The sequence below is a fragment of the Oncorhynchus tshawytscha genome, unplaced genomic scaffold, assembly GCF_018296145.1.
Source record: "Oncorhynchus tshawytscha isolate Ot180627B unplaced genomic scaffold, Otsh_v2.0 Un_contig_6573_pilon_pilon, whole genome shotgun sequence".
NCBI classification, from domain to species: Eukaryota; Metazoa; Chordata; class Actinopteri; order Salmoniformes; family Salmonidae; genus Oncorhynchus; species Oncorhynchus tshawytscha.
In genome coordinates this window covers 59,261-83,588 of record NW_024608907.1, presented here as the reverse complement: position 1 = coordinate 83,588, position 24,328 = coordinate 59,261, and the positions used below count along the sequence as shown (strand labels likewise).

At 48.7% G+C, this 24,328-nt stretch overlaps 1 protein-coding gene across 1 annotated transcript in view; it reads left to right on the top strand.

Moving 5' to 3' along the window:
* The first annotated feature begins 3,534 nt into the window (after positions 1-3,534).
* LOC121843944 (receptor expression-enhancing protein 3-like) overlaps positions 3,535-24,328 on the top strand; it is a 40,322-nt gene continuing 19,528 nt past the window's right edge. The window contains exons 1-4 of the mRNA XM_042313839.1: positions 3,535-3,970; positions 12,455-12,527; positions 16,536-16,612; positions 24,171-24,291. Of these exons, the coding sequence (XP_042169773.1) occupies positions 3,939-3,970; positions 12,455-12,527; positions 16,536-16,612; positions 24,171-24,291 (303 nt within the window). The 5' untranslated portion in view covers positions 3,535-3,938. The remainder of the gene's footprint in view (positions 3,971-12,454; positions 12,528-16,535; positions 16,613-24,170; positions 24,292-24,328) is intronic.

Sequence of the window (24,328 nt, the reverse complement as noted above, 5' to 3'; positions counted from 1 at the left end):
TGACTGGGAATACAGTCTGTCGGTCACAGATACACCACATGACTGGGAATACAGTCTGTCGGTCACAGATGCACCACATGACTGGGAATACAGTCTGTCGGTCACAGATGCACCACATGACTGGGAATACAGTCTGTCGGTCACAGATGCACTACATGACTGGGAATACAGTCTGTCGGTCACAGATGCACTACATGACTGGGAATACAGTCTGTCGGTCACAGATGCACCACATGACTGGGAATACAGTCTGTCGGTCACAGATGCACTACATGACTGGGAATACAGTCTGTCGGTCACAGATACACCACATGACTGGGAATACAGTCTGTCGGTCACAGATACACCACATGACTGGGAATACAGTCTGTTGGTCACAGATACACCACATGACTGGGAATACAGTCTGTCGGTCACAGATACACTACATGACTGGGAATACAGTCTGTCGGTCACAGATGCACTACATGACTGGGAATACAGTCTGTCGGTCACAGATGCACCACATGACTGGGAATACAGTCTGTCGGTCACAGATGCACCACATGACTGGGAATACAGTCTGTCGGTCACAGATGCACCACATGACTGGGAATACAGTCTGTCGGTCACAGATGCACCACATGACTGGGAATACAGTCTGTCGGTCACAGATGCACTACATGACTGGGAATACAGTCTGTCGGTCACAGATGCACTACATGACTGGGAATACAGTCTGTCGGTCACAGATGCACTACATGACTGGGAAATCAGTAACCAGACCAGAACACAATAGTACGGTTCATCAGTAACCAGACCAGAACACAATAGTACGGTTCATCAGAAACCAGACCAGAACACAACAGTACGGTTCATCAGAAACCAGACCAGAACACAACAGTACGGTTCATCAGAAACCAGACCACGTTCATCAGTAACCAGACCAGAACACAACAGTACGGTTCATCAGTAACCAGACACTTTGTTTTTGTGATTGTAGTAATCACCATGTTAATGAGTTATTCTTGATCTACTCTACTGCGTATATCATAATATTTTATAAACCCTATGAGACGGATCAATATCTCAAATGGTTTTGTTGTTGGACTTTGTACGGTGTTGTATAAGAGATAATACTTTATAGCACAGGGCATGAAATGAATCAATATATATATATAACTAGGCAAGTCAGTTAAGAACAAATTCTTATTTACAATGACAGCCTACCCCGGCCAAACCCTAACACGGAAGATGCTGGGCCAATTGTGCACCGCGCTATGAGATTCCGAATCACGGCCGGTGGTGATACAGCCTGGATTTGAACTGTGTGTGTAGTGAAGACTGTAGCACTGAGATGCAGTGCCTTAGACCGCTCCGCCACTCTGGAGCATATAATTAGACACACATATTTATCCATGATAACAGATATAGGTTTCTCTCTGTGTTGTGACTCTTTATCTCTCTGAAAATGAAAACTAGGTGATGTGCTCCAGAGTAATTAATCAGATTACTGACCATTTTGAATCCCACCGTACCTTCTCCACTGGTCACGGGTGCACCTCAGCCACGCTCAAGGTCCTAAACGACATCATAACCGCCATCGATAAGAGACATTACTGTGCAGCCGTATTCATCAACCTGGCCAAGGCTTTCGACTCTGTCAATCAAACCACATTCTTATTGGCAGACTCGACAGCCTTGGTTTCTCAAATGATTGCCTCGCCTGGTTTACCAACTACTTCTCTGATAGAGTTCAGCGTGTCAAATCGGAGGGCCTGTTGTCGGGACCTCTGGCAGTCTCTATGGGGTGCCACAGGGTTCAATTCTCGGGCCGACTCTCTTCTCTGTATACATCAATGATGTTGCGCTTGCTGCTGGTGATTCTCTGATCCACCTCTACGCAGACGACACCATTCTGTATACTTCTGGCCCCTCTTTGGACACTGTGTTAACTAACTTCCAGGCGGGTTTCAATGCCATACAACTCTCCTTCCGTGGCCTCCAACTGCTCTTAAATGCAAGTAAAACTAAATACATGCTATTCAACCGATTACTGCCTGCACACGCCCGCCAGTCCAGCATCACTACTCTGGACGGTTCTGACTTAGAATACGTGGACAACTACAAATACCTAGGTGTCTGGTTAGACTGTAAACTCTCCTTCTAGACTCACATTAAGCATCTCCAATCCAAAATGAAATCTAGTATCGGCTTCCTATATCGCAACAAAGCATCCTTCACTCATGCTGCCAAACATACCCTCGTAAAACTGACCATCCTACCGATCCTCGACTTGGCGATGTCATCTATAAAATAGCCTCCAACACTCTAATCAACAAATTGGAAGCAGTCTATCACAGTGCCATCTGTTTTGTCACCAAAGCCCCATACACTACCCATCACTGCGACCTGTACGCTCTCGTTGGTTCGCCCTCGCTTCATACTCGTCGCCAAACCCACTGGCTACGGGTTATCTACAAGTCTCTGCTAGGTAAAGCCCCGCCTTATCTCAGCTCACTGGTCACCATAGTGCACCCACTCGTAGTACGTGCTCCAGCAGGTATATCTCACTGGTCACCCCCAAAGCCAAATCCTCCTTTGGTCGCCTTTCCTTCCAGTTTGCACAGTTCTCTGCTGTCAATGACTGGAACGAACTGCAAAAATCACTGAAGCTGGAGACTCATATCTTCCTCACTAGCTTTAAGCACCAGCTGTCAGAGCAGCTAACAGATCACTGCACCTGTACATAGCCCATCTATCTACCTCATCCCCATACTGTATTTATTTATTTATTTTGCTCCTTTGCACCCCATTATCTCATATTCCTCTTCTGCACATCTTCCATTCCAGTGTTTAATTGCTATATTGTAATTACTTAGTCACCATTGGCTTATTTATTGCCTTAACTCCCTTATCTTACCTCATTTGCACTCACTGTATATAAACTTTTTGTTTTATTTTTTCTATTTTTTTCTATTGTATTATTGACTATGTTTTGTTTATTCCATGTGTAACTCTGTGTTGTTCTATGTGTCGAATTGCTATGCTTTATCTTGGCCAGGTCGCAGTTGCAAATGAGAACTTGTTCTCAACTAGCCTACCTGGTTAAATAAAGGTGTTGTCTATTTTTAAATAAATCACTACCAACCGTTGAGGTTATTATTTTACAGTACCTCCTTGCAACAACAGCGTATTTGTAAATGCTATTCTCAACGCTTTTTACCGTGATTGGTTCATACTCGCCACGCATCGAATCTACACCAATCAGATTTGAGTATGATATTTCATCGTTATTTCACATGGACCATCTTCACTAGCCAATAGTTATGCGGCATTGGTGTAAACAGGCACTTCTGTCCAATGAGATAAAGCAGGAGGAAGGTCTATCTGATCTCAGGTCGCCTGGTGTGGAGCTCCTTCCTGCCTGCGGAGCACAGACAGAAGAGAGGTGAAGGAGTTGGACCCGAAGGAGAGTTGGACCCAAAGGAGAGTTGGACCCAAAGGAGAGTTGGACAAAGGAGAGTTGGACCCAAGGAGAGTTGAACCCAAAGGAGAGTTGAAAAGGAGAGTTGGACCCAAAGGAGAGTTGGACCCAAAGGAGAGTTGGACCCAAAGGAGAGTTGGACCCAAAGGAGAGTTGAACCCAAAGGAGAGTTGGACCCAAAGGAGAGTTGGACCCAAAGGAGAGTTGGACAAGCTTTAATAAAACATAATTTTAACATAGCTGGCTATATCGTAACCTCTCGCTTTTAACTTAGATTTGTGAAACAACACGTTTTTTTCCCCCGTTTTTTTTTTTTCAAAGTTTACGGACATGTTTGAGAAGATCGCTCGTAGTTATTAACTTGTTACCGGTGTTTACGGTGTCTACCACCACCCCGGTGTACCCGTTACCCCTCCAGCCCCTGGGCCCTGTCTCTCTCTTCTGCCTCTCAGATAACCTCGATCTGGGAAAGATGGTGTCGTGGATGATCTCCAGAAGCGTTGTGTAAGTTAAAGACGAGAATTGTATATTGTATTTAGCTGAAATGATCATTATCAGACGAGTTGTTTTAAAGCTGTTTTCTGTAGTTAGCTGGAGAGCTAACCAAGTAGCTAGCTAACGCTAATTTTAGCACGGCACTTCAACTAACTTTTAATTAAGCAAAGCAATTTCGCTTATTGTAATGGTATTAATTTCGAATTTATATTTGTGAAAGTTATGTAGAAGTTCTGTAAAAACTTTAAAAAAACAACAACAACCTCATATTGTCAACATTGGGAAGTAATTACCTAATAGTTACGTTGCTAGCTAATGTTAGCTTGTTGTTGTTTACGTTTTTTGTCCCTGTAACTAAGTAACTAAGGATGTTTAACCACGTCTTAACTAGCTAGAGGCAGCTCAGTGAGTTATGCTCTCTGGAAACTAGTTAGTTAAATGAGTTAGCTAGTTAGTTAGTTAGCTTTGGAACCGAAATACTTCCCATCTGTGTGGACTGTGGTAGATTCAGTGGGATGTTTAGGCCTGAAGTTTGTGGTTTAATGGAAACAGGGAATGTGGTGCGGTTCGGACTAAAGTTGGTTTCAGATGTTTATTTGATAGCGAAGGACACATTTCACTTTACATCAAGTAGAGTTAATTCGAGAGAATTCATTTGCCTTTGCATTTTGGTAAAGCCGGCTTTATCGTGGTAGGGTTATTTTCCGTCTCCGTCCTCCAGAATAATGCACACCTCAAGTAGCCCAACTAATACAGACTTCCAATATTGTGTCCCATGACTACTAGTTAGTTTGCTGACCACACAAGTATGTGAGATCTGATGATGGATGAGTTTGTACATTTTAGAGAAAGAAAACGCCCAGTTTTTACTCTGATCTCCCCTCACAACTCATGGCCCAGTACAATTACATAACTGTACTGTAGGCTACAGTACATGGAAGGGGGAGACTGCTTCAGGTGTGATTGGGAGAAGAGACAGCACAGTATTTACAGTCTACTCTGTGTCCTGTTCTTCCACTGTAGCCTAGACTGGGCATAAATCACTGGTAAAGGCATCCTGTCAATGCTTCAAAACAATCAGACAATTCATTTAAAAGTAATGCATAAGTGAAAGCATTAGACAACATGTTCTGGTCTACAGGGCTAGCTAGTAGCCATATGCATTAGACAACACATGTTCTGGTCTAAAGGGCTAGCTAGTAGCCATATGCATTAGACAACACATGTTCTGGTCTAAAGGGCTAGCTAGTAGCCATATGCATTAGACAACACATGTTCTGGTCTAAAGGGCTAGCTAGTAGCCATATGCATTAGACAACACATGTTCTGGTCTAAAGGGCTAGCTAGTAGCCATATGCATTAGACAACACATGTTCTGGTCTAAAGGGCTAGCTAGTAGCCATATGCATTAGACAACACATGTTCTGGTCTAAAGGGCTAGCTAGTAGCCATATGCATTAGACAACACATGTTCTAGTCTAAAGGGCTAGTAGCCATATGCATTAGACAACATGTTCTGGTCTAAAGGGCTAGCTAGTAGCCATATGCATTAGACAACACATGTTCTGGTCTAAAGGGCTAGTAGCCATATGCATTAGACAACACATGTTCTGGTCTAAAGGGCTAGCTAGTAGCCATATGCATTAGACAACACATGTTCTGGTCTACAGGGCTAGCTAGTAGCCATATGCATTAGACAACATGTTCTGGTCTACAGGGCTAGCTAGTAGCCATATGCATTAGACAACACCTGTTATGGTCTACAGGGCTAGTAGCCATATGCATTAGACAGCACATGTTCTGGTCTACAGGGCTAGCTAGTAGCCATATGCATTAGATAACACATGTTCTGGTCTACAGGGCTAGCTAGTAGCCATATGCATTAGATAACACATGTTCTGGTCTAAAGGGCTAGCTAGTAGCCATATGCATTAGACAACACATGTTCTGGTCTAAAGGGCTAGCTAGTAGCCATATGCATTAGACAACACATGTTCTGGTCTACAGGGCTAGCTAGTAGCCATATGCATTAGACAACACATGTTCTAGTCAAGTTAACTTGGCAGTTACGGTCTGCCTGTATCCACGTTTGACAACACATGTTCTAAGTCTGAAGTCTTGAGGGCAGAACTAGGCTCCTGCACTGATTCTGACGTCGCTCTGGTTTCACCTAATCAAATTAACCTGATCATGTGACTAATCACATGATTTAATTCACCAATGACAAAAATAACTTTCAAATGTACTGGGGCATGTGTTGTACAGCCTTGTTTAAGTGGTTATTACAGTTATTTAAGCACGTTATGGTTTAGTGGATTATCTTGTCTCCCAAGTCACGGTGAACCGTAAGCATGTGTAAAACCAGTTTTTCCAGACTGCTGTGTGGCGTTGGCTGGGTCCTTTCCATAGGTTAGTCATTATAAGGTGTGTTCATGATTGATTTGTTTTTCTGAGGCTCGTGGAATAGGAATGTGAAATTAGTCATGTAATATACAATGAACTACAGGGCTGTTTATGTGAGCACATTTGTTTACATCTTTGGACATGTTGGGGGGTCAATTTGACATTTCTTACTACACTGAACAAAAAATATATTAATCGAAAATGCAACAATTTCAAAGTTACAGTTTATATAAGGCAATCAATCAATTGAAATAAAGAAATTAGGCCTTAATTTATGGGTTTCACATGACTGGGAATACAGATATACATCTGTTGGTCACAGATGCACTACATGACTGGGAATACAGTCTGTTGGTCACAGATACACCACATGACTGGGAATACAGTCTGTCAAGTTCTACACCACATGACTGGGAATACAGTCTTGAGGTCAGAACACTACATGACTGGGAATACAGTCTGCTCTGGTTTCACCACTAATGACTGGGAATACACCTGATCATGATGACTAATGACTGGGAATACAGTCTGTGGTCAAAAATACACCACATGACTGGGAATACAGTCTGTCGGTCACAGATACACCACATGACTGGGAATACAGTCTGTCGGTCACAGATACACTACATGACTGGGAATACAGTCTGTGGTTATACACTACATGACTGGGAATATCAGTCTGTCGGTCACAGATACACCACATGACTGGGAATACAGTCTGTTCCAGATGCACCACATGACTGGGAATACAGTCTGGGTCCTTTGCACCATGACTGGGAATACAGTCTGTAAGGTCACAGATGCACTACATGACTGGGAATACAGTCTGTCGGTCACAGATGCACTAATGACTGGGAATACAGTCTGTAATCACAATGCACCACATGACTGGGAATTATCTGTGGTCACATTTGCACTACATGACTGGGAATATGTCTGTCGGTCACAGATACACCACATGACTGGGAATACAGTCTTCTCACAGATACACCACATGACTGGGAATACAGTCTGTCGGTCACAATACACCACATGACTGGGAATACAGTCTTATATAATACACTACATGACTGGGAATACAGTCTGTCGGTCACAATACACTACATGACTGGGAATACAGTCTGTGGGTTTCACAGATGCACCACATGACTGGGAATACAGTCTGTCGGTCACAGATGCACCACATGACTGGGAATACAGTCTGTCGGTCACAGATGCACCACATGACTGGGAATACAGTCTGTCGGTCACAGATGCACCACATGACTGGGAATACAGTCTGTCGGTCACAGATGCACTACATGACTGGGAATACAGTCTGTCGGTCACAGATGCACTACATGACTGGGAATACAGTCTGTCTGGTCACAGATGCACCACATGACTGGGAATACAGTCTGTCGGTCACAGATGCACTACATGACTGGGAATACAGTCTGTTGGTCACAGATGCACTACATGACTGGGAATACAGTCTGTTAAAGGGAATTCAGCAGAAGTTCTCTTGAGACATTTTTACAACTCACTGAAACTCTGAAAATAAATATATGGGCAAATGATATGTCTCCCTGCATTACGACCTGCATTACGGCAGGCAGCTAACTGTTAAATTACACTTTCCATCCTTACTTTGGAAGGTCACTGTCTCTGCGCTGGTCGCCTGTGAGTGAGACAACGTAGCTAGCCAATGAGAGCGTAGTAGAACGCCCCTCTGAATAACGGGGTGTGGTTTTGGCCTAACTGCGTTGGGGGAAACGAAAGACGCCATTTTAACCTCAAAAGATGGATGACAGGACCACCGCTAAATTGTGCTGTAGCAACAGATGTGTATTTCCACAGGGGAAAGCCATCAGCCCTTTACCCCTGTAGCTGAAACCAGATGTTGGAGTTGATATCTCTGCCTGGATCTTAAAATCCTTCCTCCGTCTTTATCCCAGTAACTCTACATCTGACTCTCTCCCAGGCTTCATGCTAGGAGCCGTGAGCGAGCAGTGGGTGTACTGTCAGACATTACATTTTTTTTTTTTACCAGAACTGGGAAAGTTGATCTAAAACAGAATGTCAAGGCTTGTGTATCGTGTTTTCGTGCTGCATACTGCTAGAGAGGCCCCATTTCACACAATTGTTTCAAGAAGCCTCTCTGCAGGCTCTGTCTCCTTCATGGTCAATGTTTCTGGAGAAATATTCCTCCTCCCCTGTGTGAAAATACTCCAGCCTGCCCCGAGTGGGACAGGGTCTATTTCTGCAGGCCAACAATGATTTATGTTTTATTTGGATTGTCCATCTGTAGATGCTCTATAGACTAACTACTAGCGCTAACCTTACCCTTCTCCTAACCCTTAACATGAACCCTGACCTCTTAACCCTTAACATGAACCCTGACCTCTTAACCCTTAACATGAACCCTGACCTCTTAACCCTTAACATGAAGCCTTAACATGAACTCTGACCTCTTAACCCTTATCCTAAGCCTAAACATAACCCTGACCTCTTAACCCTTATCCTAAACCTAAACTTAACCCTAGCCTTAACGTTAACCCTAACCTGAGCAAGTAATTGCTTATCAACAGGTAGTTTGTTGATAGTATGACCATCCTGTAAGCATCTACAGATGGAAAATCTGGATTGTCCAAATAAAGCATGACCCAATGATTGTGTCCCAGAGACCTGATGGTGGGGTACCAGGACAACAACCTCTCCTTCAACGTCAGCAAGACAAAGGATCTGATGGTGGGGTACCAGGACAACAACCTCTCCTTCAACGTCAGCAAGACAAAGGATCTGATGGTGGGGTACCAGGACAACAACCTCTCCTTCAACGTCAGCAAGACAAAGGATCTGATGGTGGGGTACCAGGACAACAACCTCTCCTTCAACGTCAGCAAGACAAAGGAGCTGATGGTGGACTACAGGAAACGGAGACAAAGGAGCTGATGGTGGGGTACCAGGACCAACCTCCCTTCATCACAAGACCTGATGGTGGGGTCACATCAACGGGGCTGTCAGTGGACAAAGGTCTGATGGTGGACTACAGGACGGATGGAGCCACGCCCCCATCACACCCCCGTTCACATCGACGGGGCTGTAGTGGAGCGGGTCGAGGGCTTGGTCCATGGAGCCACGCCCCCCTCACGCCCCCATTCACATCGGCGGGGCTGTAGTGGAGGCACCACAGGGTCAAGTTCCTCTGTGTTCACATCAATAACAATCTATCGTGGTCCAAACACACCTACGCAGTCGTGAAGATGGTACCTTCAGATCCTCAAAGTTCTTCACCATTGAGAGCGTCTTGACTGACTGCTTGACATCAGACCACAAGGCACCACAGAGGGTAGTGCGGCCCAGTACGTCCCTGGGGCCAAGCTTCCTGCCATCCAGGACCTCTATACCAGGCGGTGTCAGGGGAAGGCACCACAGAGGGTAGTGCGGCCCAGTACGTCCCTGGGGCCAAGCTTCCTGCCATCCAGGACCTCTATACCAGGCGGTGTCAGGGGAAGGCACCACAGAGGGTAGTGCGGCCCAGTACGTCCCTGGGGCCAAGCTTCCTGCCATCCAGGACCTCTATACCAGGCGGTGTCAGGGGAAGGCACCACAGAGGGTAGTGCGGCCCAGTACGTCCCTGGGGCCAAGCTTCCTGCCATCCAGGACCTCTATACCAGGGAGCGTCAGAGGAAGGCCCTAAAGATTGTCAAAGACTCCAGCCACGCTTGTCATAGACTGTTCCCTATTTCTGCACTGCAAGTGAGTCTGGAACCAATAGGACCCTGAACAGCTTCTACCCTCGAGGGTGGCAGGTAGCCTAGCGGTTAAGTGTTGGCACGGTAACCAAAAGATGGCTGGTTCAAATCCCCGAGCTGGCAGTTAACTCACAACAACAGCTCCCTGGGCGCCGACAACGTGGGTTTTTAAGGCCTTTAACTCTGTGATCAGAGGGGTTAAATGCAGAAGACTCATTTCGGTTGAATGCGTTGTTGTACAACTGACAAGGTTTTACCTTCCCATTAGACTAGTTAGTGCAGGAAGCTATTTGAACTATTCAACTATCTGCATTTTCACTAACTTGTATGACTCATCACATACGCTGCTACTCTGATCAGTCACTATATTCCTAGTTATATGTACATATCTACTTCAATTACTTGACACTCCCTGTATATAGCCGTGTTATTACCTGGTACTTCCTGTATATAGCCGTGTTATTACCTGGTACTTCCTGTATGTAGCCGTGTTATTACCTGGTACTTCCTGTGTGTAGCCGTGTTATTACCTGGTACTCCCTGTGTGTAGCCGTGTTATTACCTGGTACTTCCTGTGTGTAGCCGTGTTATGACCTGGTACTCCCTGTATGTAGCCGTGTTATTACCTGGTACTCCTGTGTGTAGCCGTGTTATTACCTGGTACTTCCTGTGTGTAGCCGTGTTATTACCTGGTACTTCCTGTGTGTAGCCGTGTTATTACCTGGCACTTCCTGTGTGTAGCCGTGCTATTACCTGGTACTTCCTGTGTGTAGCCGTGCTATTACCTGGTACTCCCTGTGTGTAGCCGTGTTATTACCTGGTACTTCCTGTGTGTAGCCGTGTTATTACCTGGTACTTCCTGTGTGTAGCCGTGTTATTACCTGGTACTTCCTGTGTGTAGCCGTGTTATTACCTGGTATCCTGCAGGGCAGCTCCTGTTCAAACGGAAGAGCTAGATGAGGTGTGATAATATGCATATGCTTTATCATTATCTTTACTTTAAATGGTGGACTAAGTCGTTGCTGTCCAGTAGGAAGGGATGTTGGCGTTTTCTTCCCAGTGTAAATCTACTTCTGTGGTGTCTACTGCCTGCTATCTGTGTTGTGGGTGGCGCTAGATTAAGCTGATTTTTAAGAACAGCAGCCAAATTGAAGGAAAAATGGCACCTTTTAACTAAGCAGACCACCGTTTGAATTCAACAAGTAGCTGTTACATGGAAGGACTTCTCCTTCTTCCCTGTTGGAGGCTTAGAGAAGGGACTGTCTGACTACAGCCAACCACGGCTATTCTTGGAGACCCTCAGCTGTTGCCATAGAAACAGCAAAATAAACTCTGTCGTGGAGGCGAGTGAGGTGGATCCCTGGACAGAGGCCATGAAACATAAAACAAACAGGAAGAGAATGTCACTCTTATACGCTCGTTGGCCAGTTTATTAGGTACACCATCTAGGGTTGGACCCACCTTTGCCTCCAGAACACTGAATTCTTCAGGGAATCAATTTGCTACATTTTTATAAAGGGACCTTGAATAAAGAGAACCCTGGAATGAGTAGATTGAAGTGAGGGGGGGCATATATATATTTTTAATGCAGCTGTAACGAAGCAAAATGTGGAAAAAGTCAAGGGGTCTGAATATTTTTCACCTGCATTGTACATACATACATACATACATACATACATACATACATACATACATACATACATACATACATACATAGTGACTCCTCACTGCAGCCCGGTCTCAGATCAGAGAGAATCCTATAGGGCCTATATATAACACACGGAGTACATCCCACTGTGGCAGCATTCCCCGTACTGCTTTTGATAGTGGAGGGCCCGTGGGGGTGGCGGACTGCTTTTTGACGGACTGCTTTTTGACGAGGGCCCGTTGGCGGACTGCTCCCGTGGGGTGGCGGACTGCTTTTTGACGAGGGCCAGTGGGGGTGGCGGACTGCTTTTTGACGAGGGCCCGTGGGGTGGCGGACTGCTTTTTGACAAGGGCTCGCGGGGGTGGCGGACTGCTTTTTGACGAGGGCTCGTGGGGTAGTGAATAGGATGCCATTCGGTATACAACCATGTGTAGGCTTTACATCTGGTGTGGGTCATCCACTGGGGCGTGCTGGGGCGTGTGTAGGGAGTGGTAGTGCATCCTAACACCAGGCTACATAGAGGACTACAGGAAACTCAGGAGTCTGGTTCAGTACAGCAGCTCTTAGCAGCCTGTGATTATGATGCTTTCGGTGTGTCTGGCTTGTTGCTGCTTTAGTTTAACTGAATGTGTCCTTTTATATGTTGTCTCTTGGTGGTAAATGATTTGACACTGATAGTTTCATATTTCTCTGGTCTCTACACAGGCTCGTCTTCGGGACCCTATATCCTGCATACTATTCCTACAAAGCAGTGAAAACCAAAAATGTCAAGGAATATGTAAGTACAAAAACCCTTATTTCAACATCATTGAGGGTGTGTCTTTTATGAGTTTGAAAAGCAGCCCATGTCTGGTCTGAAGGTATTGAGGACAAGTCCAGGCATGTCAATGGGAGTTAACTGCCTATGACTGGAACAAACACATTGACCTGCCGATCTGTGGAGACGTGCAGCAGGGCACTGTGAAGGATGGGCTTCAAGCAGGTGCTTTACAGGAATGCTATATTGTGTGTGTGGCCAACAGGTTTAGGAGAGGTTCTTTATGAGGATATCATCGGTCTCCTCTCCTCAGCCCTCCCTCCTCTCCTCAGCCCTCCCTCCTCTCCTCAGCCCTCCCTCCTCTCCTCAGCCCTCCCTCCTCTCCTCCGTCCCTCCCTCCTCTCCTCCGTCCCTCCCTCCTCTCCTCCGTCTCTCCCTCCTCTCCTCCGTCTCTCCCTCCTCTCCCTCCGTCTCCCCCTCCTCTCCTCCGTCTCCCCCTCCTCTCCTCCGACTCCCCCTCCTCTCCCTCCCCCTCCTCTCTCCTCCGTCCTCTCCTCCGTCTCCTCTCCCCCCCTCCTCCGTCTCCCCCCTCTCTCTCCTCCGTCTCTCCCTCCTCTCCTCCGTCTCTCCCTCCTCTCCTCAGCCCTCCCTCCTCTCTCAGCCCTCCCTCCTCTCCTCAGCCCTCCCTCCTCTCCTCAGCCCTCCCTCCTCTCCTCAGCCCTCCCTCCTCTCCTCCCCTCCCTCCTCTCCTCCGTCTCTCCCTCCTCTCCTCCGTCTCTCCCTCCTCTCCTCAGCCCTCCCTCCTCTCCTCAGCCCTCCCTCCTCTCCTCAGCCCTCCCTCCTCTCCTCAGCCCTCCCTCCTCTCCTCAGCCCTCCCTCCTCTCCTCAGCCCTCCCTCCTCTCCTCCGTCCTCCCTCTCTCCTCCATCCCTCCCTCCTCCCCTCCCTCCTCTCCTCAGCCCTCCCTCCTCTCCTCAGCCCTCCCTCCTCTCAGCCCTCCCTCCTCTCCTCAGCCCTCCCTCCTCTCCTCCGTCTCTCTCCTCCCCCCTCTCCTCCGTCCCTCCCCCTCCTCTCCTCCGTCTCTCCTCTCCTCTCCTCCGTCCCTCCCTCCTCTCCTCCGTCCCTCTTCTCTCTCCTCTCTCTCCCCTCCTCTCTCTCCCTCCTCTCCGTCTCTCCCTCCTCTCCTCAGCCCTTTCTTCCTCCTCTCCTCAGCCCTCTTCTCTCCTCAGCCCTTTCTTCTCTCCTCAGCCCTTTCTTCTCTCCTCAGCCCTTTCTCCTCTCCTCAGCCCTTTCTCCTCCGTCCTCCCTCCCTTTCTCCTCTCCTCAGCCCTTTCTCCTCTCCTCAGCCCTTTCTCCTCTCCTCAGCCCTTTCTCCTCTCCTCAGCCCTTTCTCCTCTCCCTCCTCTCCTTTCTCCTCTCCTCAGCCCTTTCTTCTCTCCTCAGCCCTTTCTCCTCTCCTCAGCCCTTTCTCCTCTCCTCAGCCCTTTCTCCTCTCCTCAGCCCTTTCTCTCTCCTCAGCCCTTTCTCCTCTCCTCAGCCCTTTCTCCTCTCCTCAGCCCTTTCTCCTCTCCTCAGCCCTTTCTCCTCTCCTCAGCCCTCCCTCAGCCCTCAGCCCTCCCTCCTCTCCTCAGCCCTCTCTCCTCTCCTCCCCTCCCTCCTCTCCTCAGCCCTCCCTCCTCTCCTCAGCCCTTTCTCCTCTCCTCAGCCCTTTCTCCTCTCCTCAGCCCTTTCTCCTCTCCTCAGCCCTCCCTCCTCTCCTCAGCCCTCCCTCCTCTCCTCAGCCCTCCCTCCTCTCCTCAGCCCTCCCTCCTCTCCTCCGTCTCTCCCTCCTCTCCTCCGTCTCTCCCTCCTCTCCTCCGTCTCTCCCTCCTCTCCTCCGTCTCTCCCTCCTCTCCTCCGTCTCTCTCTCCCTCCTCTCCTCCGTCTCTCTCTCCCTCCTCTCCTCCGTCTCTCTCTCCCTCCTCTCCTCCGTCTCTCCCCCTCCTCTCCTCCGTCTCTCTCTCCCTCCTCTCCTCCGTCTCTCCTCAGCCCTTTCTCCTCTCCCCGTCTCTCCCTCCTCTCCTCCGTCTCTCCCTCCTCTCCTCCGTCCCTCCGTCCCTCCCTCCTCTCCTCCGTCCCTCCCTCCTCCTCCTCCGTCCCTCTGTCTCTCTCCTCTCCTCCGTCTCTCCATCCTCCTCCGTCTCCATCCTCTCCTCCGTCTCTCCGTCCTCTCCTCAGCCCTTTCTTCTCTCCTCAGCCCTTTCTTCTCTCCTCAGCCCTTTCTTCTCTCCTCAGCCCTTTCTTCTCTCCTCAGCCCTTTCTTCTCTCCTCAGCCCTTTCTTCTCTCCTCAGCCCTTTCTCCTCTCCTCAGCCCCTTCTCCTCTCCGTCTCTCCCTCCTCTCCATCCTCTCCTCCGTCTCTCCATCCTCTCCTCAGCCCTTTCTCCTCTCCTCAGCCCTTTCTCCTCTCCTCAGCCCCTTTCTCCTCTCCTCAGCCCCTTCTCCTCTCCTCAGCCCTCCCTCCTCTCCTCAGCCCTCCCTCCTCTCCTCCGCTCCCCTCCTCTCCTCCGTCTTCCCTCCTCTCCTCAGCCCTTTCTCCTCTCCTCAGCCCTTTCTCCTCTCCTCAGCCCTTTCTCCTCTCCCCAGCCCTTTCTCCTCTCCTCAGCCCTTTCTCCTCTCCTCAGCCCTTTCTCCTCTCCTCAGCCCTCTCTCCTCAACCCTCCCTCAGCCCTCCCTCTCCTCAGCCCTCCCTCCTCTCCTCTGCTCTCCCTCCTCTCCTCAGCCCTTTCTCCTCTCCTCAGCCCTTTCTCCTCTCCTCAGCCCTTTCTCCTCTCCTCAGCCCTCCCTCCTCTCCTCAGCCCTCCCTCCTCTCCTCAGCCCTCCCTCCTCTCCTCAGCCCTTTCTCCTCTCCTCAGCCCTTTCTCCTCTCCTCCTCCTCTTTCTAAACATGTTTTCCTTCATTCCACTCAGATAGGGCTGGGCGGTATATGACTATAGACAGGTATTGATGCACAGAGTTTTTACGTTACCTTCTATACCGGTATTTTAATGTTTGGTTTGTTAAATGTGATACACCTTGTGTAACGTCCATCTTTATAGTTTACTACACTACTTGAGTCCTCTCTTTTGCTCTCCTAGCCCCGCCCCCTGTCACTCAAGGAGTGCAACTGTTGTCTCTTGACCACGAGACGCATGCGTTCAGTCTGCATGGTCAATGCAGCACAAGCAACAATGATGCTTATTTTCTTTTGCTTTGTATGTTATAATAAAAATAACATTTTCAACAGCTGTATTTGAGAGAGAGACTGCCTACCAAACTGGTTTTAGCCTTAAGGCCTGCTGTGTGAACAAGGCTTTAGTTAGACATGAGGGATAATCTGGCTAGAACAGGTTGACATGTAATTTCTCAGAGCCCATGGCTTGTTGGCTAGGTATCTCCTCTCTGAGTCTGTCTAAGAGGGAGGAATGCTTGCTTTGGATGGTAGCCTGTAGCCTGTAAGCTTGTTAGCCTGTTGGTCTGTAGTCCTGTTGGTCTGTAGTCCTGTTGGTCTGTAGTCCTGTTGGTCTGTAGTCCTGTTGGTCTGTAGTCCTGTTGGTCTGTAGTCCTGTTGGTCTGTAGTCCTGTTGGTCTGTAGGCCTGTTGGTCTGTAGGCCTGTTGGTCTGTAGGCCTGTTAGTCTGTAGTCCTGTTAGTCTGTAGGCCTGTAGCCTGTTAGTCTGTAGTCCTGTAGCCTGCTAGTCTGTAGTCCTGTAGCCTGTTAGCCTGGAGCCTGCTAGTCTGTAGCCTGCTAGTCTGTAGCCTGCTAGTCTGTTAGCCTGTAGCCTGCTAGTCTGTAGTCCTGTACTGAGCTGCTCACACCTTATTGCAGAGTTCCCTGGTGCTTCTTTTTGGACATAACACTGTAAAACACCAGCCAATCAGCTCCAAGAGATTTTTAATTTAAGAAATCTGTTCCAAAGTATATATCTTTGTTGTTCCAACAGGTGTATGTCTAGCATACTGTAACATGTAGGAAGTGTTGATTATCTCTCTCTCTTTCTCTGTTCCAACAGGTCCGTTGGATGATGTACTGGATTGTGTTTGCTCTCTACACCGTAGTGGAGACCATCACAGACCTCACTGTAGCCTGGTAAGACTGACTACAGACCTCACTGTAGCCTGAATACAGACCTCACTGTAGCCTGGTAAGACTGACTACAGACCTCACTGTAGACTGACTACAGACCTCACTGTAGCCTGGTAAGACTGACTACAGACCTCACTGTAGCCTGGTAAGACTGACTACAGACCTCACTGTAGCCTGGTAAGACTGAATACAGACCTCACTGTAGCCTGGGGAGACTGAATACAGACCTCACTGTAGCCTGGGGAGACTGAATACAGACCTCACTGTAGCCTGGTAAGACTGAATACAGACCTCTCTGTAGCCTGGGGAGACTGAATACAGACCTCTCTGTAGCCTGGTAAGACTGACTACAGACCTCACTGTAGCCTGGGGAGACTGACTACAGACCTCACTGTAGCCTGGTAAGACTGACTACAGACCTCACTGTAGCCTGGGGACTGACACAGACCTCACTGTAGCCTGGTAAGACTGACTACAGACCTCACTGTAGCCTGGGGAGACTGACTACAGACCTCACTGTAGCCTGGTAAGACTGACTACAGACCTCACTGTAGCCTGGGAAGACTGACTACAGACCTCACTGTAGCCTGGGGAGACTGACTACAGACCTCACTGTAGCCTGGGGAGACTGACTACAGACCTCACTGTAGCCTGGGGAGACTGACTACAGACCTCACTGTAGCCTGAATACAGACCTCACTGTAGCCTGGGAAGACTGACTACAGACCTCACTGTAGCCTGGGAGACTGACTACAGACCTCACTGTAGCCTGGGGAGACTGACTACAGACCTCACTGTAGCCTGGGAAGACTGACTACAGACCTCACTGTAGCCTGAACTGACTAGACCTCACTGTAGCCTGAATACAGACCTCACTGTAGCCTGAATACAGACCTCACTGTAGCCTGGGAGACTGACTACAGACCTCACTGTAGCCTGGGGAGACTGACTACAGACCTCACTGTAGCCTGGGAGACTGACACAGACCTCACTGTAGCCTGAATACAGACCTCACTGTAGCCTGAATACAGACCTCACTGTAGCCTGAATACAGACCTCACTGTAGCCTGGTAAGACTGACTACAGACCTCACTGTAGCCTGAACTGACAGACCTCACTGTAGCCTGAATACAGACCTCACTGTAGCCTGGTAAGACTGACTACAGACCTCAGCCTGTAGCCTGAATACAGACCTCACTGTAGCCTGGGGAGACTGACTACAGACCTCACTGTAGCCTGGTAAGACTGACTACAGACCTCACTGTAGCCTGGGTAGCCTGGGAGACTGACTACAGACCTCACTGTAGCCTGGGGAGACTGACTACAGACCTCACTGTAGCCTGGGGAGACTGACTACAGACCTCACTGTAGCCTGGGGAGACTGACTACAGACCTCACTGTAGCCTGGGAGACTGACTACAGACCTCACTGTAGCCTGGGGAGACTGACTACAGACCTCACTGTAGCCTGGGGAGACTGACTACAGACCTCACTGTAGCCTGGTAAGACTGACTACAGACCTCACTGTAGCCTGAATACAGACCTCACTGTAGCCTGGGGAGACTGAATACAGACCCCACTGTAGCCTGAATACAGACCTCACTGTAGCCTGAATACAGACCTCACTGTAGCCTGGTAAGACTGACTACAGACCTCACTGTAGCCTGAATACAGACCTCACTGTAGCCTGGGGAGACTGACTACAGACCTCACTGTAGCCTGGTAAGACTGACTACAGACCTCACTGTAGCCTGGGGAGACTGACTACAGACCTCACTGTAGCCTGGGGAGACTGACTACAGACCTCACTGTAGCCTGGGAGACTGACTACAGACCTCACTGTAGCCTGGGAGACTACTAGACCTCACTGAGCCTGGTAAGACTGACAGACCTCACTGTAGCCTGAATACAGACCTCACTGTAGCCTGGGGAATACAGACCTCACTGTAGCCTGGGGAGACTGACTACAGACCTCACTGTAGCCTGGGGAGACTGACTACAGACCTCACTGTAGCCTGGGGAGACTGACTACAGACCTCACTGTAGCCTGAATACAGACCTCACTGTAGCCTGAATACAGACCTCACTGTAGCCTGAATACAGACCTCACTGTAGACTGACTACAGACCTCACTGTAGCCTGGTAAGACTGACTACAGACCTCACTGTAGCCTGGTAAGACTGACTACAGACCTCACTGTAGCCTGAATACAGACCTCACTGTAGCCTGAATACAGACCTCACTGTAGACTGAATACAGACCTCACTGTAGCCTGGTAAGACTGACTACAGACCTCACTGTAGCCTGGTAAGACTGACTACAGACCTCACTGTAGCCTGAATACAGACCTCACTGTAGCCTGGTAAGACTGACTACAGACCTCACTGTAGCCTGAATACAGACCTCACTGTAGCCTGGGGAGACTGACTACAGACCTCACTGTAGCCTGAATACAGACCTCACTGTAGCCTGAATACAGACCTCACTGTAGCCTGGGGAGACTGACTACAGACCTCACTGTAGCCTGGTAAGACTGACTACAGACCTCACTGTAGCCTGGGGAGACTGACTACAGACCTCACTGTAGCCTGGGGAGACTGACTACAGACCTCACTGTAGCCTGGGGAGACTGACTACAGACCTCACTGTAGCCTGGTAAGACTGACTACAGACCTCACTGTAGCCTGACTACAGACCTCACTGTAGCCTGGGGAGACTGACTTCAGACCTCACTGTAGCCTGGGGAGACTGACTACAGACCTCACTGTAGCCTGGGGAGACTGACTACAGACCTCACTGTAGCCTGATAAGACTGACTACAGACCTCACTGTAGCCTGGGAGACTGAATACAGACCTCACTGTAGCCTGAATACAGACCTCACTGTAGCCTGGGGAGACTGAATACAGACATCACTGTAGCCTGGGAGACTGAATACAGACCCCACTGTAGCCTGAATACAGACCTCACTGTAGCCTGAATACAGACCTCACTGTAGCCTGAATACAGACCTCACTGTAGCCTGACTACAGACCTCACTGTAGCCTGGGGAGACTGACTACAGACCTCACTGTAGCCTGGGGAGACTGACTACAGACCTCACTGTAGCCTGATAAGACTGACTACAGACCTCACTGTAGCCTGGGGAGACTGAATACAGACCTCACTGTAGCCTGAATACAGACCTCACTGTAGCCTGTGGAGACTGAATACAGACATCACTGTAGCCTGGGAGACTGAATACAGACCTCACTGTAGCCTGAATACAGACCTCACTGTAGCCTGAATACAGACCTCACTGTAGCCTGGGGAGACTGACTACAGACCTCACTGTAGCCTGAATACAGACCTCACTGTAGCCTGGGGAGACTGACTACAGACCTCACTGTAGCCTGGGGAGACTGACTACAGACCTCACTGTAGCCTGGGAGACTGAATACAGACCCCACTGTAGCCTGAATACAGACCTCACTGTAGCCTGGGGAGACTGAATACAGACCTCACTGTAGCCTGGTAAGACTGAATACAGACCTCACTGTAGCCTGGGGAGACTGAATACAGACCTCACTGTAGCCTGGGAGACTGAATACAGACCTCACTGTAGCCTGAATACAGACCCCACTGTAGCCTGAATACAGACCTCACTGTAGCCTGGGGAGACTGAATACAGACCCCACTGTAGCCTGGTAAGACTGAATACAGACCTCACTGTAGCCTGAATACAGACCTCACTGTAGCCTGAATACAGACCTCACTGTAGCCTGAATACAGACCTCACTGTAGCCTGAATACAGACCTCACTGTAGCCTGAATACAGACCTCACTGTAGCCTGAATACAGACCTCACTGTAGCCTGAATACAGACCTCACTGTAGCCTGAATACAGACCTCACTGTAGCCTGGTAAGACTGAATACAGACCCCACTGTAGCCTGAATACAGACCTCGCTGTAGCCTGGGGAGACTGAATACAGACCTCGCTGTAGCCTGGGGAGACTGAATACAGACCTCACTGTAGCCTGGGGAGACTGAATACAGACCTCTCTGTAGCCTGGTAAGACTGACTACAGACCTCACTGTAGCCTGGTAAGACTGACTACAGACCTCACTGTAGCCTGGGGAGACTGAATACAGACCTCACTGTAGCCTGGTAAGACTGAATACAGACCTCACTGTAGACTGAATACAGACCTCACTGTAGCCTGACTACAGACCTCACTGTAGCCTGGTGAGACTGAATACAGACCTCACTGTAGCCTGAATACAGACCTCTCTGTAGCCTGGGGAGACTGAATACAGACCTCACTGTAGCCTGGTAAGACTGACTACAGACCTCACTATAGCCTGGTAAGACTGACTACAGACCTCACTGTAGCCTGGGGAGACTGAATACAGACCTCACTGTAGACTGAATACAGACCTCACTGTAGCCTGACTACAGACCTCACTGTAGCCTGAATACAGACCTCACTGTAGCCTGAATACAGACCTCACTGTAGCCTGAATACAGACCTCACTGTAGCCTGAATACAGACCTCACTGTAGCCTGAATACAGACCTCACTGTAGCCTGAATACAGACCTCACTGTAGCCTGAATACAGACCTCACTGTAGCCTGAATACAGACCTCACTGTAGCCTGAATACAGACCTCACTGTAGCCTGAATACAGACCTCACTGTAGCCTGAATACAGACCTCACTGTAGCCTGGTGAGACTGACTACAGACCTCGCTGTAGCCTGGGGAGACTGACTACAGACCTCACTGTAGCCTGACTACAGACCTCACTGTAGCCTGACTACAGACCTCACTGTAGCCTGACTACAGACCTCACTGTAGCCTGACTACAGACCTCACTGTAGCCTGACTACAGACCTCACTGTAGCCTGACTACAGACCTCGCTGTAGCTTGGGGAGACTGAATACAGACCTCGCTGTAGCCTGGGGAGACTGAATACAGACCTCGCTGTAGCCTGGGGAGACTGAATATAGACCTCACTCTAGCCTTAATACAGACTGAGGCATCTACTTTATGCTAATTCTTCATTTGGTTGATTCCCCTTTAATGTGCCAAACAAGCCAATCCCATTTAGTTTTCCGTGTTGTCTTTGATCAGCACACTATGCCGACAACAATCCAGGCTTAATGAGATTTCATTGAGATTCAGTCTTATACATTTGTTGTTCAGATTTAATGAGGAGCGTCATGTCGGCTGGTTAATAGGATTTAGGCAGTGTATGTTTGACTGGCAGAAAATGAATTGCAGTGGATGGCGGTACGCTAACACAATGCCTTTCCCTAACGCTAACCCTTTCCCTAACCGTAACCCAATGCCTTTCCCTAACCGTAACACAATGCCTTTCCCTAACGCTAACCCTTTCCCTACCTGTAACCCAATGCCTTTCCCTAACGCTAACGCTTTCCCTAACGCTAACCCTTCCCTACCCGTAACCCAATGCCTTTCCCTAACGCTAACGCTAACCCTTTCCGTAACCCAATGCCTTTCCCTAACGCTAAACCCTTCCCTACCTGTAACCCAATGCCTTTCCCTAACGCTAAACCCTTCCCTACCTGTAACCCAATGCCTTTCCCTAACGCTAACCCTTCCCTACCCGTAACCCAATGCCTAACGCTAACCCTTTCCCTACCCATAACCCAATGCCTTTCCCTAACGCTAACCCTTTCCCTAACGCTAACCCTTTCCCTACCTGTAACCCAATGCCTTTCCCTAACGCTAACCCTTTCCCTACCCGTAACCCAATGCCTTTCCCTAACCCTTTCCCTACCCGTAACCCAATGCCTTTCCCTAACCCTAACCCTTTCCCTACCCCTTTCCCTAACGCTAACCCAATGCCTTTCCCTAACGCTTACCTGAATCTATACCTAACCTTAATCTGACCCTCGTTCCTAACGCTCACCTGTACTATGAGATATCTGGTCTCTCTCTCTAGGTTCCCCCTGTACTATGAGATATCTGGTCTCTCTCTAGGTTCCCCCTGTACTATGAGATATCTGGTCTCTCTCTAGGTTCCCCCTGTACTATGAGATATCTGGTCTCTCTCTAGGTTCCCCCTGTACTATGAGATATCTGGTCTCTCTCTCTAGGTTCCCCCTGTACTATGAGAGATCTGGTCTCTCTCTAGGTTCCCCCTGTACTATGAGATATCTGGTCTCTCTCTCTAGGTTCCCCCTGTACTATGAGATATCTGGTCTCTCTCTCTAGGTTCCCCCTGTACTATGAGATATCTGGTCTCTCTCTAGGTTCCCCCTGTACTATGAGATATCTGGTCTCTCTCTCTAGGTTCCCCCTGTACTATGAGATATCTGGTCTCTCTCTCTAGGTTCCCCCTGTACTATGAGATATCTGGTCTCTCTCTCTAGGTTCCCCCTGTACTATGAGATATCTGGTCTCTCTCTCTAGGTTCCCCCTGTACTATGAGATATCTGGTCTCTCTCTCTAGGTTCCCCCTGTACTATGAGATATCTTGTCTCTCTCTCTAGGTTCCCCCTGTACTATGAGATATCTGGTCTCTCTCTCTAGGTTCCCCCTGTACTATGAGATATCTGGTCTCTCTCTAGGTTCCCCCTGTACTATGAGATATCTGGTCTCTCTCTCTAGGTTCCCCCTGTACTATGAGATATCTGGTCTCTCTCTCTAGGTTCCCCCTGTACTATGAGATATCTGGTCTCTCTCTCTAGGTTCCCCCTGTACTATGAGATATCTGGTCTCTCTCTCTAGGTTCCCCCTGTACTATGAGATATCTGGTCTCTCTCTCTAGGTTCCCCCTGTACTATGAGATATCTGGTCTCTCTCTCTAGGTTCCCCCTGTACTATGAGATATCTGGTCTCTCTCTCTAGGTTCCCCCTGTACTATGAGATATCTGGTCTCTCTCTCTAGGTTCCCCCTGTACTATGAGATATCTGGTCTCTCTCTCTAGGTTCCCCTGTACTATGATATATCTGGTCTCTCGCTCTAGGTTCCCCCTGTACTATGAGATATCTGGTCTCTCTCTCTCTCTAGGTTCCCCCTGTACTATGAGATATCTGGTCTCTCGCTCTAGGTTCCCCCTGTACTATGAGATATCTGGTCTCTCTCTCTAGGTTCCCCCTGTACTATAAGATATCTGGTCTCTCTCTCTAGGTTCCCCTGTACTATGAGATATCTGGTCTCTCTCTCTAGGTTCCCCTTGTACTATGAGATATCTGGTCTCTCTCTCTAGGTTCCCCCTGTACTATGAGATATCTGGTCTCTCTCTCTAGGTTCCCCCTGTACTATGAGATATCTGGTCTCTCTCTCTAGGTTCCCCCTGTACTATGAGATATCTGGTCTCTCTCTCTAGGTTCCCCCTGTACTATGAGATATCTGGTCTCTCTCTCTAGGTTCCCCTGTACTATGAGATATCTGGTCTCTCTCTCTAGGTTCCCCCTGTACTATGAGATATCTTGTCTCTCTCTCTAGGTTCCCCCTGTACTATGAGATATCTGGTCTCTCTAGGTGCCCCCTGTACTATGAGATATCTTGTCTCTCTAGGTTAATACTGTAATGTGGTGTCTCTCTCTAGGTTCCCCCTGTACTATGAGATTAAGATAGCATTTGTTATCTGGTTGCTGTCTCCCTACACCAGAGGAGCTAGTCTCATCTACCGGAAGTGTCTCCATCCTCTACTGTCCTCAAGAGAGAGGGTAAGACTGACTGACTGAGCACTTTAACTGTGTATTG